The following is a 20,506-nucleotide window of genomic DNA, read 5'->3' as shown; positions in this document are numbered from 1 at the left end:
AACATAAGCATTAGACTGTAAACAGCAATTAACCTTCAGTCACTCTTTGTTGTGAAATGATTCAAAGCACTTCAGACAAAGGAAAGGTATGTCAGGACAGGTTGTGCAGACAGTTGACACCCTTTTTGCGGCAGAAGCAGCAGCCATTCTGCCCATGACCTCGCATAGTTGCTGACAGCAGCTTCGACACCGACCTAGAGCTTTCCTGCAATATTGAAAGGAAGAAATAAAAAATAATTTTATAATTAGTATTGACATAAAGTTCAACATTATTGCACTTCCGAAGGATAACACTTACCTGGTACTTTTCTGTCCTTCCGTCTTGTTCGCTTCCACAAGGTAGTGGTTCTCTCTCTTAGGAGTACGTCTAACAGGATTGTTAGTTAGACAGAGTAGAGTGCTGACCACGTTCCTTCGAAACTCCGCAAGAGACATTTTCCTATGTCCAGTAATCCGCGTCTTATTGTACAGAAGCAGTGCATTTACAACGGCAGTACCAAAAAGAATGTCATCTGCAATTTTGTGGTACCATCGGATGGTTTTCCTCATTGCAGTGTGATACGAAGAAAGTGTGTCTGCAATATCTATTCCTCCTTTCATTTTATTGTACGTTATTACCATTTTCGGTTTAACCACATCTTCGTGTTTCCTGTTCTTTTTGCCCGTAGCTATTACATCATTAGAACATTTGGTTGACATAATCAGCACGTCCCTCTGATCTCTCCACTTCATCACTGTCAATCCATTTCCATTCTCCATTGCAATGGGTTCTCCCTTCTTAAGCTTTGCATTTACAACATCCTTCGGTAAACCTTTTCTATTTTTCCTAAGTGTGCCAATAAAATGTGTCTTACGATCCAGTAGAACCTCAGCTAACTCAATTGATGAGTAATAATTATCGGTGCAGAGAAAGCGACCACTGTCGAGATACGGTTCCATAAGTTGCATTACAACTTGAGTAGCCATGCTCAGTGTATTCTGAGCCTTCAAGGTACCTTTACCAGCGTATACTTTAGTTTTGTAGGTGTAGCCCGTGTCGTCGCACAGCTTAAATTGTTTAACACCGTACGTGTGTGCCTTACCAGGCATAAATTGCCGGAATGATAAACGACCCCTCCACGGAATCATTGATTCATCAACTACGGGGTTTTCACCTGAAGTTTTGACACTCTTGAAGTTCATATGCATTATATCTAACAGTGGCTGAATCTTGTGCAACTTTCCAGCTGAAGCATCGTTGGGACCAAAGTGCCAGAATCGAAGTAGTAACTGAAAACAATTTCTTGACATTGCCTTACCAGCTACTCTATTTCCATATACAGAAAACTGGCTCCAGTAATTTGATAATGAAGGCATTCTTACAAGACCCATCCACAATCTCAAACCTATAAAATCTTTCATTTTCTCCTTTGTAGTATATACCCACTCCTTCAAACGACTAGACCGCTTAATATGCATAGACGCTAGTGTTTGATTTGCATTGATATTAGTTTGTAGTACCATCAAATCAAGAACTTCGTCTGTTAGAAACAGTCGGTAAAACTCATATTGTGTGGCTATAGAAGTATCAATTTGAAGATTGTAAATGGAATATCTTTCTGTGCCCCTACACAAGGACCCCAGGCATCATTGTTCACATGATTGTCTACACCATTTGCACCAGCTCCGTCCCCACCTATAATATCACTATCAGTATCGCCATCGTCTTCCGCATCACTCCATACATCCGTCATACTGTCACTGTCACTGCACTCATTATCACTAGCGTTATATTCACTGCCATCAACACTTACATCTTCCTCTCGATCAGAATCCATCAGTAATTCACAAATATCCACTTCACTAATTCTTTTCTGTGAAAGTCGCTTACAATTCTACTAAGATTATTACCAATATCTTCCATTTTTTATATTTTTGCACAACTATACAAACTGAGTGATGATACGTACGTAAACGAGGAATAAACAATGCCTGGCGCGCTTTCACCTGTGACAATGACCACTGGCCAGTCAGTGACTTCAGAAGAATACTGTGGTGCCACATGGCGGCAAACATTAAAAATACATAGCTGGAATAGACCCTGAAGTTCGCCCTTCACGTAGTACCGATTTTACGCGCATAGATGTCACAGCTGATTATCTACGGCACACCGCCTGAAACTCTACTGTGCCGCCATCTCAAATTTGAAGACCACTGTGACGCCATATGGTGGCACGTGGCACCCAACGTGTTAAAAAATACTGTGTCATATTATTAAATATACTATCTATAACTTCAGGATGTTATTTTGTTTCTTATTTATAGATTATATTGAATGGATTTTTTTCAGAGGGGATTTTCAGCTGCTATGGTAAACTACTCAATGATTGATCCCCTTTTGGGATTCGTGATAGAATATAGTTAGTTAAAGTGTGTTCTGGATGTTCTAGGTGTTATTTCCCAGCTACAAGAAAGTTTAATAAACTTTGGAAACAGTTTAAATTACAGGAAGACATTTTTGTACTAAGGGCTTAACTTTTTCATAGCTTACAAATTTGTTGCATGTAACAAATTTTATAATTGAAAAACCTGTATTGACGATGAACAAGTAAAATACTGTACCTTATTTTTGAGAGAGGTCAACCTTTTTAGTACTATATAATAAATTCACCTAATTCAAGGTACTACTACTTCTTTAATAACTGTATATTCCTTTGAATTAAGTGAATGTGTTATATTGCATTGAAAAAGTGGATATCTCTCGAAAGTAAGGTGTTCTACCAATTCATCTTTCACCAGTATGAACACTCCCCCTCGTATCGAATCTATCTCTGTGATAAACACTCCAGTTCTGGGAAGAAATTTCTGCATCCATAATATCACTTCTTAGCCTTGATTCAACTCCAATTACATTATCTGTGAAATGTACACCTCTGAGCAGTTGATTTAGAAATACTTGGGTAATAGTGTGTAGCCCCCACTTTCAATTGGATGATAGAGGCAAGGCAGCATGACATAGACAACATACCAGAAGCTTTGAGACGATATGCTGGTCCATGACTACTGCACAATCTCCCATAATATATGGAAATTGGTCAGAAGAGAGTTCAGGGTACGCACATTTCTACTTCTGTTCAATAGGGTTGAGGCTGGATGACCCTGGGAGCTAGGTAAGCATCCTCCTGTCCGTGGAGTGTGTTCATTGAATGAACTGGCCACAGTTCAGGAGCAGTGGACTGGAGCATTTTCTTGTAGATACAGGTCTCCTGCAGTGTGCTGGAGGCGAACAAATGGGTGGACATCAACTGGCAGCAGGTTCCTGTATCATTTGCCGGTAAGAAATGTTGGCAGGTGTACCAGGGGCTTCATTTCATCTCATGCGAACAGTCTCCATACGAAGATACCTCCCGGTCTGAACTCTAACCTGCCAGTGAGATGGTTCCTTTGCCTCGTGTGCTTGGCGACTAATTCCTACCTTGCCATCTGTGTTTAACAAGTGGTACCTTGACACATCTTTCTAGGCAACCTTTTACCATGCTTTGAGTATCCAGTGTTTGTCCAATTTAGTGTTTGTGCCTTGTGACATGCGGTGAGCAGATGTTGACTAGTAGGATGGCAGCTTCTGTACGTCTGCACCCCATTGCAAGGGAGATGATTCTGGACGGTATGGTTGCTGGCACTTTATTGTTATCCAGCACTGAATTCACAAGTGATCAAATGCACTGCGACCCGTGTGTCTGCTCTTACCATTCGAGTGAGCAGACTGTGACCTCTGTCATCAACATCTTGCACACCGTGGCAGTCCACCATGGTTTTGCCTGAATCCATGTACTCGGAGTACTTGACACGTGGGGTGTGGGAAGCCCTTTGACTGCAGAGTTTTGGAGATTAAATGGCCCATACTTATGTCACAGATAATCTGGCTGCGCGATGAAATGCTCTGAGATTTGATGTCTTACTCATTCTGTGCTCAGCTGTTCTCACACGGCCAGTATAAGGCTTGACAACATCATAGTCACGTTCCATGCAATACTGTTACATTCTCCGGGCTGACCACAGCATCATTTTGCCAAAATGGCAAGTTGCTCATCAGTGTATATCTATTAAATTACATAATTCCATTCTTTTCCTTACAATACTTCTACAGTTTAAATATATTTAGATATGACCAAGATATTTTATAAAGGTAGGAGAAGGGAATATTTACATACACTACAATTTCCTTTTTTTTAATGCCTCAAATTCAGTTAAAGATAATTGTTATATTTGAATTTGTTTATGCTGAATAAAGGCTGAGAATGGCCATACTTGTGAAATGTAATCTCTTCTTCCTGACCCCATTTATTGGGGTCTGTACGTGGTTTGGATTTGGCCCAGTTTTACAGCTGTATCTGGACACAAACCATATGTTGAAGAATGTTTCTGTGTTAGTTAGTGATGTAGTGTGTTGTATGTAGATGAAGAGAAATGTATTAAGACAAACACAAATACCCAGTCCCCAAGCCAGAGGAATTAATCATCATCAATCAATCATTGCTGATCTGAATTTAGGGCAGTCACCCAGGTGGCAGCTTTCGTATTTGTTGTTTACCTAGTCTTTTGTTAAATAATTGCAAAGAATTTGGAAATTTATTGAACATCTCCCTTCGTAAATTATTCCCATCCCTAACCCCTCTTCATAAAAACAAATATTTGTCCCAATTTGTCCTCTTGAATTCCAACTTTATCTTCATATTGTGATCTTTCCTACTTTTAAAAACACCATTTGAACTCATTTGTCTACTAATGCCATTCCATGCCATCTCTCCACTGACAGAGCGAAATATATCACTTTCCCTATGAGAAGCTTCATCTATATCACATACCACTTAGTCAAACAGCTCGTCTCTTTTCTTCCAAGTCTTCCCAGCCCAATCTTCGCAACATTTTCATAGAGCTACTCTTTTGTTAGAAATCACCCAGAAGTAATTGAGATGTTTTTCTTTGGATTTTTTCTGGTTCTCAAATCAAGAAATCCTCAATACCATAATTAAAACTGAGAGGACTTTTCCTATTAGGAAAACTCACAACCTGACTTTTAACCCTGTGTATTTTCATACCATTATCTGCTGTCCATCTCATAACATTGTCGAGGTCTTTTTGCAGTTACTTGCAGTCTCCTAATTTATTTATTACTTTATACAGTATATCATCATCTGCAAAAAGCTTATCTCTGATCCCAGTTCCTTACTTATATCATTTATATACAAGTAAGTATAAAAGTCCAAGAATACTGCCTTGAGGAATTCCCCTCTTAATGATTACAGGATCAGATAATGATCCACCTACTCTAATTCTCTGAGTTCTATTTTCTAGAAATATAGCCACCCATTCAGTCACTCTTTTCTTTAGTCCAGTTGCACTATTTGTTGATCATTTTCCTGTTGTTTGCATTACATTACCAATTGACACTTGGTAAATCGAGATCCCATGTACAATCACATCCCTTTCTGTATAGTTTCGCACATAGCTGATTATTTTATCAGATAATTCAAAATCAGAGTGTGTGTCATCCTTTCCAGGTCCGTACACTCCAGAAACATCATTACCTATTATCTTTAGAGACCTAGAATTTCATGTTTGTCATTAACTTTTTCATAGCTTACAAATCTTTCTTTTTAACCTTTTTGTAGCTTACAAATTCTTCTTTCGCCAGATGAATACTCCCCCTCCTACCATTCCTATCCTGCCTCTACGATAAATACTCCAGAAAATTCCTGCATTCTTATATAATTTCTTAGCCATGATTCAACTCCTAATACAATATCTGTTAAGTATATATCTATTAAATTAATTCCATTCCTTTCTTTACAATACCGGTACTTCTATAGTTCAACAGTAACATTTTTATGTCATCCCTATTTGGCTACCAGATTCCTGTACCCTTACCACAACTTCCTAGTCCACCCCGTTTCCCTGAATGTACCTCCCTAAAACCCTTCTGAACAAACTTCTTTCAACTTCTATGTACCGCTGCATTTCAAGTCAAGGCCATCTGATGTAGATCCTTATCTCCTCCCCATCGATTAGGCTCTACAAATCTCACCCCCCAATTTCCGACATACCCATTTCATGGTCTCGTTTAAATCCCCAATTACCCTCCAGTCTGTATCCCTATATATGTAACTCATCATTTTCATTTCGTCCTGTCCAGCTCCTGCCAGGTCGGGGTATATATAACTATAAGGAGTTAAAATCCCTAACTGGGAATGGGCCCCATGAACTTAAGGCCAATACGCTGACATTAAGTCAAGGAGCCGGACATACTTGTGAAGTATAATATTTAAGATAATAATCTGTATTATGATTTTAACTGCTATAATTTTTACTTATAATAGCCCACCATTTAAGTTCCTTAATAATGTAGGAAAATATAAATTAGTACAGTTATATTTTCTATTTGTACAGAGTCTAGTGACCTAGATGTTAGGCCTCTTTAAACAACAATTGTCATCTGTTGATACAATAATTCATCCTGTATTGATAACATTATTTGCATTGTTAATATAGCCTACAAAATTTTTTTCTTAATTGGTGTAGTATGTAATAAAATTTAATTACAGTATATACAGGATTTTTCTAATTTCAGTAGTGTCTCTGTAGTCTGTCACTTTGTCAGTTGAACACGATGACCTCCAGACACGAGACATTTTCATTGTCAGAGAAAGTTGTTAAAGCCTCTTTTTAAAAAATCACATAAAGAATAAAAATTTTATTTTCCAGGATATGCCTATTGATGTAAAAAAAGAGCTTAAAACAAATTAATCTTGGTTATAAATTCCTATTCATTGAATAAAATTAATATTTCATTTAATATGTCTTTATACATAGTGTTATTTTTTTAATATGTACTCTTAGAAATACTCAGTATCGTTTAAGTTTCTTTTTAAAATAAATTAAATGCTTTAATTTTAATTATTTTCATTGAACATCCAGTAATCTGACAAGGCCCGTTCCCTCATGTGTTGCACTAGAGAGATTCTACTTACAAATTCAATTCTTGCTGCGTGATAATAATATTCTATTGTTTGTTGAAATCTAAGTAATGTTCACATTTTCAATTGTTTCCTGGTAGGCTACTCCATTTTCATATTCATAATTTGTAACTCCTTTATTTTTTATGTACTGAACCAACATGAAGCACTAAGCTTTTTCAGTAAGCATAAGGGGTTCTCGTTTTTGGCATATTGTATTAAATTTCAGGAAGCTTAATAATTGTATTTAACTGCTACCTGATCACTAAAAAATATATATATATTAAAAGAAATACTAGTTTAAGTTTAAGCAGTCACGCTAGAATATATTTCTGTGTACATGTACCTGCTGCCGTGCATCTTCATGCTTTTGCGTTGGTTATGTTGCAGTTTACGGGGCGAGCGGTGCCGTGCGGTGCCAGGGGGGACAGTAGTACAGGATCCCATCTCACACGGCAGCAGGTACTCGCATGCATGCAGTTCTTTACATTAAATGGAAAAGATGATTAATTTTCCTAGTGAAAATGCAGATTATTTTCGTTTTGTTCAGATGGTTAAGCAATGACTAGAATGGCAGTATTAAAGAAAACTGTATAAATGAAGTCTGGAAGTTAGAATAGCTTGGTGTGTTCTTGCTAAGCCTATGGCTTGTGAAATTGTTCTACATATAAGTTTACATTGTTCGATACCAGAGAAAACATAGTAATAAAATCTGCAAACAGGCGAATATTTGTGGTTGATAAAATTACTCTTAATTTTGGCTACAGCTCGGATAATCTGGCAAAAACTGCAAAATTGTTGATTTCTGTGGTAAATTAGCATTCTGATATTTATTGCAAGAGAAGTTGCATGTTAGAAGATGCTGTTCTGATATTGATGTTAATATTGTTGCTTCATTTTAAGGGTTTGAGACAGTACAATCCACAGGTCTGTATACTTCGGTGTGTGTGAAACTCTGATATTCGTAATGGTGTGTGAATATAATGGAGATGGAGATGAAGAGGATGGTGAGGAATAGAATTTGAACCTACCTCTCTATCATTTTGTTTTTCTTCAGTAGGATAAATGCACTCAGATCTAATCCTGATACTGGAATATAAATTATCCTTTGCAGAAGTTAATTGAACCTGGGCTATCTGGTTGAGAAGCTAGTTCGACTTCTAGACCACTGGGACAATATGGACTATTTTAACTTCATATTCGTTGAAGTCATGCAATTAATGTAATAATAATAATAATAATAATAATAATAATAATAATCATCATATGGCCTTAGTTATCATGTGCATGCATTTTAATTTGATGCCATTTCGGCTATCTTTGCCTCAATTTTGTTGTTTCATTTTACAGTAGCAGATGTCTAAGAAACCTGATCTCTGCTGAGTGTTGTATGGCTGAGTTTTAATTAATTGTTGTAAATACCAAATGTATCACCAGAGAATTTTTTATGCCGACAACTTGTGGGGGTTTACAAGGTCCCCATGACCTCTAATACTTGAACGTCAGCCTCACCTGCATGTGGTATAAATAAGCAGGAAAGTAGGACATATACCCAGAATCATAAATATGAAGATGATTTGTTGTTAGCTACACATCACATCTAAAGCCACACATATTGATGGAAAGTTCTTTGTGGGAATATGATGAAAACTTTTCTGATTGTTTTTAGGCTTTTGACAACTATAAAATTTGTATGATTAATTAAGAATCCATACTTTTTTTAAAGTTTAAATCCTGAGCAATATTTTTAGTATACATGTAGCCTATCTCGTGTTAAGATTAAATCAGCTATTGTCTTAACCCATATTATCCTTATTATTATGAGTGAGATTTAAATTTATTCTCAACAAAAGAGATATCCGTTTGCAGTTGGGGCGACCACAAGGATCCGGAATACAATACAACTTCAAATAATACATAATGCCAGGCTGAGTGGCTCAGACGGTTGAGGCGCTGGCCTTCTGATCCCAACTTGGCAGGTTTGATCGTGGCTCAGTCCGGTGGTATTTGAAGGTGCTCAAATACGTCAGCCTCGTGTCGGTAGATTTACTGGCACGTAAAAGAACTCCTGCGGGACTAAATTCCGGCACCTCGGCGTCTCCGAAAACCGTACAAGAGTAGTTAGTGGGACGTAAAGCAAATAGCATTATTATTATTATTATTATTATTATTATTATTATTATTATTATTATTTAAAAATACCTAATAGAAATGTAATATAAGAAGTCATTATCTAATGACAAGAATATAAATGGTGGTTTAATATTGTCAACGAATTCTTCAAAATATGCATTGAAAGATGTATATCTGTCAACGACAGGCCCAGCTTCTTGAGATGGAACTTGTGTTCTTAAACAAAGTTCTTATGTCTCTGAAGGGAAGTCCCTTTACTTCCTACGCATAACCAGTTGTGTTATCGCTCTCACTTAAGTGAGGGATGCATGGGCATTAGATGGCTCGCTTCTCATTCACCACCAATACGTGCTCCAAGTTTACCTCACAATGTATGGTTAGGTCCAACAGGAGGTATTTCTTTTCCTTACGGTTGGTGGCAATAATATCCGCTCACCTGGTCGATCCGTCTTCTGAAAGGCAGTACACTTCGTTGTGAACTTCCCACTTTGCCTTCCACAGGGCCGTCACAATAATAGAATGGACCTTGTGATGGCGCATGCTCCTCTGTAAATATCCCATGGAGTAGTAGCCCAATACATGGCCAAGGGTCTCAGGTTCTTCACATCTGGAGTGACAATATTGAATGGTACACTGTGAACGTCCTGGTACCATTCTCACTGCTGATGTATTGCATGATATCTTTTTTGCATTAGTCTATTTTGACAATGAAAGGTGTCTCCTAACATTCATCCATGGTGTGACCTTGGGATCATCCTTATATGTCTCTACACCTTTGCCTTTGTGAGGAAGATGACACCAATCCTCAAACAATCGCTGACGAAGCTCATTCCTCAACTTCTGGGCAGAGGCTGACAGAAATACCTCATTTACCAGTAAACCTAGACAATTTAGAGCTTCTTGCTTCTTTGCTTTTATAATGTCCAAACCTCTGATATATATATATATTTTTTTAACTTTACATTGCACCAACACAGATAAGTCTTATGGTGACAGTGGGATAAGAAATGCAGAGGAGTGGGAAGGAAGCAGTTGTGGCTTTAATTAAGGTACAGCCCCAGCATTTGCATGGTGTGAAAATGGGAAACCACAGAAAGCTATCTTCAGGGCTGCTGACTCTAGGATTCAGACCCACTATCTCCTGAATGCAAGCTCACAGCTGCACGACCCTAACGGCATGGCCAACTCGCTCAGTAAACCTCTGAAATTTTGTGGATCATAATTCATGTCATTTTGTCAATCATGAGGTTTTACTATAATATCTTGAACATTTGAATGAATAATTTTATCAACCAAAAAATTGTGAGAGATTTTGTTGAAGGGAGTACTTTATGAATATATTATAACCTCAGCCAAACATATTGGTTAACTGCTCAATTTTTAATTAGGTTTTAGGTGAACTGAAGTGGACAGACTGTTCAGATCAGCTGACACTTTGTGAATTGATGTTGATTTGTCCAAAGTAATTTCTTCCCCAAAAGTCACTCCTAGATATTTAAATGTTTCTCCCCATTGAATGAATTGCAGTTTATTTCCATCTGACAGTGTCACATTACCTTCACTTATGATCCCATTGTGAACGTTCATAACCTTAAATTTACTTGGATTGACTTTCAATCCTATCTCAGATAAATGATCAACAGTTAAATTTACCAAAAACTGCCTCAACTTGATAGCATTGCTAATTACTGCTTTTTTCTCTACAAGATAAGTTAACATTGCATCTTTTTTATTCGACACCTAGAAAAGACTAGTTATAAATTCGACGACATTCACAATTAAAAAAGTAAAAACTCTTGGATAGTCAAGACTTGCAAGCAGATATGAGGTACACTTCACTCAGCCAGAATTGTTCACTATTCATTTCATAGCATAGAAATGTTACTTATTACAGTACAGCTTAACAAATACATTGTACGTTCTGTAGAAAGAGTAAATACAATTACTGTATATTAATCCAGTTTAAGACAGTCAGTCTACAGCATTATATGTCAGTTTATGGAGAATCTCCAGCCCATTCTTGAATGCCCTAAGTGGACAGTTTTCCACAATGTGCATAATTGTATGTTGTTCTGCATCACAATCACAATAAGTATTAGGAAGGTGGACAAGACAAGTTGGGAGTTGACCTGACAATACCGGTGGTGATTCGTATGACCTCATTCTGGTTCAAATCGCTCTTACTTGTGTGAACACTCATTTCGCACGTGGGAAAACGGTTATTCACATATTGACTTTCAATAGACTGGTGAATTACTGAAATTTACATGTGATTCAAAAGGTGAAAGCTAGAAAAGAGCTGGGATTGCTAAGATTTCTGGGGATATAGAGGCAGTGGTTTGGGATGTTAGAATATAGTGCCATACCTAAATATTTGATTACTGTTTTCATGAAGAAGGAGCAATACCAAATGAGTGGAAATTTGCAATAGTAGTACCAGTGTACAAGGGAAGGGTGATAAACGTAAAGTGGATAATACAGGCCAGTCAGCTTGTCATGTTGTTTGTAAGCTCTAGGAAAACATTCTTTCTGATTATATTAGACATACTTGCAAAATTACTTACTTGTTTGATAGAAAGCAGGTTGGGTTTAGGAAAGGTTATTCCAGTGAAGCTCACCTTGTAGGATTCCAACAAGGTATAACAGATATTTTAGATTCAGGAGGTCAAATGGACTTTATCACTATTGACCTATCAAGACTTGTAAAGGGTAGATTATGGAAGAATAATGAAGAAAATGAGGGCTATTGTATTAGAGAAAAGAGGGGTTGAATGGGTGTCTAAATTCCTAGAAAATAGAACTCAGAGGATTAGAGTAGGTGAAGTGTTATCTAATGATGTAATGATTAAGAGAGGGGTCACACAGAGCAGCATTATTGGACCTTTATTTTTCTTCTATATATAAATTATATGAGTAAAGAACTGGGATCACAGATAGGGTTATTTGCAGATGATGTTATACTGTAAGTTACAGGATTGTGAGTGACTACAAAAAGACCTAGACAATAGCTTTGTTCGTAGTACAGTCAAAAACTGTTGCCAACTATCAGACGCATGCGCACATCCAAATTCGCATTCGTAGTAGCGATCATCAGACTTTCTGACTACTACCGTGCTGTTCGTACAAGGTTTTCAAACTGTTGGAAACCATCAGCAAACCATTGGAACAGTTTCTGATCCTGGACGAAAACTCTTTCAGTCAGCGAGACAGAATTTGCATGCGCATACCCAGTGCCATCTATGTTCGTTTCATAATTGGCCTGAGAATGACTTCATGGCCGTGATTAGTTGTTCAAGTAACCTACAAAATAAGTAAAATTTACCAAATATAAAAATATAACCCTACTTCTGTATTTATGTCTAAGTACACACATTTCAGACTTTCAAATAATACTATTTAGTCATTCAAATCGTTATTGTGCCGTGTTCATCCATTTTTAAACTTGAAGTTACGAATAAAATCCTAATTCATTTCTCAAGCTCACAGAGTACAAAACATGTTCTAAACAGCTGACGTCTCCACCCACTTCCGTTCGTAGTGGAAATGAACTCGTCACGTTTCAAACTGGTTACCAACGGTGCATGCGCATATGTACGATAAATCGAACTTTCACGGATTCATTCTGCGAACAAACTTGATGTTGTCAGATGGACAGCAGACATTGTTATGGTGGTAAACGCGATGAAAAGCCAGGTGGTAAGTTTCACAAAGATGAAAAGTCCTCGCAGGTTTAATTACTGTGTTGATGGGAATGGTAGTTCCTCATGGAGTACGATTCCAATGAGTGCGACTCACACGAGGATTACTTGATACAAGAACTGGAAAAGATCCAAAGAAAAGCACCACACTTTGTTCTTGGTGATTTCTGTGAAAGGAGTAGTGTTACAGAAATGTTGCAATATTTGGTCTAAGAAGACTTGGGAGTAAGGAGACGAACTACTTGACTAAGTGGTATGTTGCAATTTACAAACTTCATCATATAGATCTGTATTGATACAGTTGTTCATAGTACAGTCAGAAACTTTTGCCAACTATCCGACGCATGCGCACATCCAAATTCATGTTCGGAGTAGCGATCATCAGACTTGCTGACTACTACCATGCTGTTCATACAAGGTTTTCAAACTGTTGGGAACCATCAGCAAACCATTGGAACAGTTTCTGATCCTGGACGAAAACTCTTTGTCAGGTCAGGTACATCCTGCTACCGTATGCGACAGTAGATAGTACTACCTGTGACTGTCTGGCCGAGGGTTGGGCGGCTGTTACCAAACCTGACAATCTGAGGGAGAGCTAATGGCTATGGGCAGAGGAGTTCACCCTTAGGGGGCTTGTTGAAGCCATTGTGTAGGAAATGACACATAAATTCAACTGGAAGCTGCTGCCTTGCAGATGTGGCAAGGGACTGCTAAAAGCTAAGAGAGAGAACCCTGACAGTAAATCTTCTCTAACGTTAGGCCTAGCAAGTCAGTTGGAGAGTAACTGCAATTGCTTTCAACACTTACACGAGCCTCGGATGCAAACAAAGAACTCAGAGTAGACAACAGCACCCGCAGACCCACACCAGGTATGATGGCTTACAGCCTGATGATAGGCCAAGCCTTGCGATTGTGCAACAACCCCGGAGAAGACAATACACTCGAATAGGAACGATCAATGTACTGAGTTTGACTGGGAAGTGTGAAGTGTTAGTGGATATCATGGAGAGAAGGAAAATATCAATCCTAGGACTGAATGAAACTAAATGGAAAGGTAAAGGGAAGAAAGAGTTGAGGAAAAACTATACCCTCTACTGGAATGGTAACAACAGAGAGATGAGAAATGGAGTAGGATTGATATTGTCTAAAGAGTTACATGGTATTACAGAGATCCAGTGCATCAATGAGAGGACAATAAAGGCAACAGTTCACCTTGGGAAAGAGAAGCTGACACTGGTGCAAGTGTATGCCCCTCAGACGGGTTGCAATCAAGATGAAAAGAACAAGTTTATCGAAGACCTAGAAGATATCAGTGAAGAGAGGGCAATCATCATCGGGGACCTCAACGCACAGCTTGGGACAAAAGAGTCAGTCACAAGATTACCCGTTACAGCTGGGACGGAAAGAGCAAGACGGTCATTGACTATATCATTACAGATAAAGAAAGAAGTAGACTTGTGACTTATGTCAAGGTGATTCCAAGTGAGAACCTCAATAGCAACCACTGGTTATTAGTAGCAGATCTGAAAGACATTAATGTACCAAATATAACAACCAGGAAATTACCTAAGATTAAGGTGTGGGAACTACAACAGATTGGAAAAAGGACCAACTATCAGGACTGTGTAAGAAGACAACTGCCTACGGAAGACGTGGAGAGTGGTGAGGTAGAGTGGACAAGATTTTAAAACACATTGATAAAAGAAGCAATAGAGGTTTGCAGGAAGACAAGTGCGAGAGTAAGGGAAAAAGAGACACCCTGGTGGAATGAGAGAGTAAGATTCTCAATAAAGGAAAGGAACATGACACAAAAAGAACAAGATAGAGAGAAATCCAAGCCAGAACAGGTAAGGGACAAGGGGAAGATCAGAGACCTCGAGCAAGTTTTCCGGGTCAAGAAATTGAGAGTTAAAAGAGTAGTAGAAGGGGAGAAGATAAAGTGCTGGGAGAAATTTACTTAAGAATTGAAGGAAGATAGCAGAGGCAATATAAAACTGTTGTTCAGAGTGATCAAAAACAAAAGGAATTCAGTTGAAACCATCAAAGCAATTGAGGATCCTAATGGAAACCTGTCCAGAAAAGAAGGGGACATCAGAGAGGTTCTGAGGAATCATTTTGATCACCTATTGAACAGTACAGAAGCAGATCAGAGAACAAAAGAACCAGCTGTTGAAACCTGCACAGAGGTACCTCCCATTACATGGGCAGAAACAGAAGCAGCCCTTAAGAAGATGCCGCTAGGGAAATCCCCAGGATCAATGAAGTAAGCACGGCTATGATTAAAGCAGCAGGAGTCCAGGGTTTACAGTGGCTACACAGAGTGCTCAATGCAGTGTGGAAAGATGGCAAGATACCTACTGATTGGAGCAAGAGTGTCATTATCCCCCTGTTTAAGAAAGGAAATTGCCAAAAATGCTCCAATTACTGGGGAATAACACTCCTTTCTCATGGGCTTAAGATTCTTGATAAAATCTTAGAGAGCAGATTGCGAATCATCTTAGAGCCACAGTTTGAAGAGGAACAGTATGGCTTCAGGCCTAATAGGTCCACAACAGACCTAATCTTCAGTGTCTGTATGTTAATGGAAAATTATTGGGGAAAAGGCAAAGATCTGTTATGGTTTTCCTTGACATTGAGAAGGCATATGACAGCATTGCAAGAGAGAAGATATGGGAATGCCTGAGAAAAAGGAATGTGCCAGAGGGACTGGTGAGGGAATTTCGGATGCTGTGTGAGAACTGTACCATCTGTGTGCGATTGGGTGACGGACATTCATCCTGGTTCAAGACCGAAAGTGGAGTCCAGCAAAGCAGTGCACTATCCCAGTATTGTTTATCACCATCATGGATGACTTAATGAAGAACATCAAGAAAACCTCTGGTGAACTAAATGCAATGGCCTGATGATGTTATGATCTGGGGAGAAACTGAGGAGCAAGAACAGTCGAAACTCACTGAATGGAAGGTTAAGTTCCAGGAGTTCAATCTCAGGATAAGTGTACTCAAAACGGTAGTAATGGCAATAAACAGAGAGGGACGACAGCGAACATCATGCTAGGAAACCATCCACTAGAAAGTGTGGAAAGCTTTACATACGTCGACAGTGTAATATCTCGAAATACACTAGCCACAAAGGAGGTGGCAATTAGAGTGCAGAAGAGCTCTCACTTTTACCAGCAAGTACAAACACTCTCTGGGATCCCAAAGTACCAACAAAATCAAAGCTGGTGATGTTCAATCAGTACTTCATACCAATCTTAACCTATGGTATTGAAACCTGCACCCTCACTAACAAAGACTCATCAAGGTTGAAGACATCCAAGATGAAGTTCCTTAGGTCCAAAATTAAAAAAACTAAACTGGACAAGTTGAGGAATGATGTGGTTAGGAAGGAAGCTGGGATTATTACATCATTGTTAGATCGGATCAGCATGTCCAGACTGAGGTGGTTTGGGCATGTAATGAGGATGGAGCCAACAAGGACAGCATATGTTAACTTGGAGCGACATGTGGCAGGGAAATGGATGGTGGGAAGACCAATAACCCACTGGATGGACAACGTAAAGATGGACATTGCAGATCGGGGAAGGACACTGGAGGACGTCATTAACAACAGAACATATCTCAATAAGACAGAATGGAAGAGGGTCGCCAACAGTACCCGGGAAACTGGAACTGTAAAATGATGATGATGATGATGATTGATACAGTTCTTAATTAAATGGTATGTTCCGAGCTGTCAGTGGAGAGATGGGGTGGAATGAACATTAGCAGGTGAATAAGCTTGGAGTTTTTAAAAGCAGGAAAGATCAAAATATGAAGATAAAGTTGTATTTCAAGGGGACAAATTATGGCAAATATTCATTTATAAGACAAGAAGTAAGGGATTGGAATAATTTAACAAGGGAAGTATTAAATTAATTTTCAAGTTCTTTGAAAACTTTTAAGAAAAAACTAGGTAAGCAATTGATAGGAGATCTGCCATATGGACGATAGACGTAAATGCAGATCACTGAGCTCGATAGCTGCAGTCGCTTAAGTGCGGCCAGTGTCCAGTATTCGGGAGATAGTGGGTTCGAACCCCACTGTCGGCAGCCCTGAAGATGGTTTTCCGTGGTTTCCCATTTTCACACCAGACAAATGCTGGCGCTGTACCTTAATTTAGGCCACGGACGCTTCCTTCCCACTCCTAGCCCTTTCCGTTCCCATCGTCGCCATAAGACCTGCAGATCATGCTAAAACATGTGAGCAACGGAATGTGTATTTGCATCTATCCCTAGTTGCTGCCTGCTTTTTTGTGAAGAAGATTGATTTTAGAACTTTGTTTCTTGTATAGACATTTCTACATCATTGTTCAAATGTCAATAACAAATCAAGAATGGTGCTCCTAGATATTTTGAATCAAATATAAGAGTGATTGCAGCACCATTTAAGATTATTCATGTCTTCCTGTATGCCTCCCTATTATACAGGTTGAATGGGGGGAGCTATGTGAGTTACTGATAATGATTCTTGTTTTTTCTTCAGTACATATCATATCAAATATTTTTCATGTAGGCATATTGCTAATAGCAGAAAAGTGGGATAATAAGGTTGACCATTTCCTTTGCCATTATTACATAGGAAATTAACGCTGGACAAAGCTGAGTCCAAAGGTTTCATTGAGTATATCAAGTACTACTTCAGTTTGTAAGTTGGTATCTTGTGGTGCTATTATCATAGAATGGAGTTGAGATTGTATTTTCCTTTTATGAGTGCAGGTGAACGTAACACTTACTTTGTGGCTTCTGATAATGTATAGTTACATGATTTATGTGCAGGTCACTGGACGGACGACTACAGGTGTCTCATCGAAAGGGATTACCTCACGTTATATACTGCCGACTGTGGCGCTGGCCCGAGCTCCAGTCACACCACGAGCTACGGGCACTTGATAGTTGTGAGTTTGCCTTCAATCTTAAGCGCGACGAGGTCTGTGTGAACCCTTACCACTATCAGCGTATTGAGACTCCAGGTTAGTGTACTCTTTGATGCCATATTTTGATGTATTACAAGTTACTTAAAATCTGATTCTTTTTACATTTGGGATCATTCCTTGTGATATTTGAAACTGCACATGTTTCTTATTTTTATCATAATGGTGTTGTCTCTGCAATTGCTGCTGCTCTAATGGAGGTAGGGGTTGGTGTAGTGCCTCTCAGTAATTCTCAACCAGAGGAAATTTTGAAGGTTTCAGGAGAGAACACTGATTATACTTAAGTTCTAATCCCTTTTGTATAATTCATGTTTTATCATATTTATTCACATATTGGCCACAATTTTTATGCCAGTTCTTTCATTACCATTCATTATCATTGTACAGTTCCAGTTTCCTGGGTACTTTTAATGAGCCTGTTCCACTTTTTCCTGTCCATATGCAACTTGTCATGGAGAACATCTTCCACTGTCCATCCTGTGATAACTAGATCAACCTTGATCATGTTCATCCATCAGGTTTTAGGTCTTCCTGCAGGTCTTTTTCCCTCCACCTGTCTTTCCAAATTTATTCTGGCTGTTATTGTAGGCTCCATCCTCATCACATGCCCATATCACCATAGTCTGGATCTGCCTATTCAATCTAATAGGGATATTTTTATTTCAGCTTCTTTCCTCACCTCCTTATTTCTTAACTTGCCCATCGTAGTCTTCTGGATGGTGGATCTAAGATATTTCATCTATGATGCTTGCAGCCGTGATAAATCTCTTTTTGTGAGGGTGCACCCTTCGATACCATAGGTCAATATTGGTATGAAATAGCTGTTAAACATCATCAGTTTGGCCGGTTTTGGAATAATGTTATCCCATAAAAGTGTTCTTACTTGTTGGTAGAATTCTGATCCCTTTTGCACTCATTAATTTCCTTTCTGACCAAATTATCACTGGAGATTACACTTCCTAGGTAAGGAAAACTATCCACACACTCTAGCTGGTGGTCTCCTAGTTTACACTTGCTGGACGCCCATCTCTGTTGACTGCCATCACCACTGTCTTGGTCTCGCTGATGTTGAGGTTATATTCCTGGAACTGGGATTTCCATACGTTGAGTCTGGTCTGTACTTCCTCTTCTTTTTCACCCCAAATCATGATATCATCAGCAAAGGCCACTGCATTCAGTTCACCTGTTTTTTCCTTGACGTTCTTCATTATATTGTCCATAACCGTGATGAGCAGTAGTGGGGACAGTGCACTTCCTTGCTGAATTCTATATCCAGGAATACAATGACCAGGTTCTTGCCTTTCTCCCAAAACTTTTCTATCAGCATGCAGGTGCTAAAAATTAGATCCGTTGTTGATCTGTTACTTCTGAATCCATATTACTCGTCCTCTAACTGTTGTTCAGTGATAGTTCTCAATCTCCTATCTATGATCTCAAGAATTTTTAGCCCATGAGACAGCAGGGTTATTCCCCTATAGTTGGTGGGTTTCCGTGCTGTCTTTCTTAAATAAACCAGGGAATTATAACACCCTTGCTCTAATCTGCAGGTATTTTGTTGTCTGTCCATATGGGATTTAGTACTCTGTGTAACCATTGTATCCCCTGGATACTTGCTGCATTTATCATATCTACATTCACTTCAGCTGCACCTGAAGATATTCCTTTAGGCATAGATTTCAAGCCTGTCTCAGTTTCTGTCCAGGTGATGGGAGGTTCTTTGTAGGCTTGGATTTTCAGTTAGTATTTGGTTCTTGAACTGGTCTATTCAGTAGGTGGTTAAAATGGTTCTTCAGGACTTCTCTCATGTCACTTTCTTCCTAACCAGGTTTCGATTTTCATCTTCAAGTGCCTTTATGGTATTCATTGGTTTCCTTTTATCTCTGATAACCCTATACAGTAGCTTCTTATTGCCTCTGCTGTCCTCCTCCAGTTTCTGAGTGAATATATTCCATGCCTTGGTCTTTTCTCCTGTAACTGTTCTTTTAGCGTCCAGTTCCTTGTTTCCGTATAACTGTTCGAGGTTTCTGATCTTTGCCTCATCTCTAGTAAGATCCAGTTTATTTTTCTCCCGATCCCTTTCTTTCTGCAAGAGATTTCTTTCCCTGATTGCTGCTCTCACTCTTTCATTCCACCACAGTGTTTCCTTCTTCATTTGTTTTCATACTTGTTTTTCCACAAACTTCAGTTGCTTCCTTAACCAATGTGTCCCTAGTCTGGTTCATTCTTCCTCTCCCATTGTTCCTTTTATCTGTTGGTAACAGTGTTTTTATCTGGTTCTGATGCTCGGTTCTCTTATCTGTTTTCTGATCTTCCCATACTTCGATCTTTGGCATTTTCCTGTTCTGTACTTTTGGCACATAAATGTTTCTTGGGTCTGCTACTAAAAGTCGGTGGTCACTGTTAAGGCTCTCGCTGGGTATTGCTCTGAGATCTGTTACCATTTTGCTCTTTTCTTTATCTGAGATGACCTAATCAATTACAGTCTTTTGTAGTCCATCCCAACTGTATTGTGTTATCTTATGGCTCTGTCTCTTCTGAACCAACTGTTTTTCACCACCAACCCATTCCTTACACAGAAGTCAAGGAGATGTTCACCTTCAGTATTTCTTCCACCATATCCATGAGGTGCCATTACGTTCTCATATCCTATTGTCTCTCCCAATTTGTGCATTCAGAACTCCTATAATGATTACTCTCTCTTACTAATAA

General features: G+C 38.8%; 1 protein-coding gene across 6 annotated transcripts in view; it reads left to right on the top strand.

Moving 5' to 3' along the window:
• Smox (Smad on X) overlaps positions 1–20,506 on the top strand; it is a 273,080-nt gene that overhangs the window by 78,033 nt on the left and 174,541 nt on the right. For 4 of the 6 annotated variants that reach the window (XM_067147628.2, XM_067147624.2, XM_067147629.2 and 1 more), the window contains exons 2-3: positions 7,383–7,454; positions 17,643–17,836. In XM_067147628.2, the coding sequence (XP_067003729.1) occupies positions 7,383–7,454; positions 17,643–17,836 (266 nt within the window). The remainder of the gene's footprint in view (positions 1–7,382; positions 7,455–17,642; positions 17,837–20,506) is intronic. The other 2 variants (XM_067147627.2, XM_067147626.2) reach the window with 1 other exon arrangement.

Source organism: Anabrus simplex, chromosome 5 (assembly GCF_040414725.1).
Source record: "Anabrus simplex isolate iqAnaSimp1 chromosome 5, ASM4041472v1, whole genome shotgun sequence".
NCBI classification, from domain to species: domain Eukaryota; kingdom Metazoa; phylum Arthropoda; class Insecta; order Orthoptera; family Tettigoniidae; genus Anabrus; species Anabrus simplex.
This window is presented reverse-complemented; position numbering and strand designations above follow the sequence as displayed.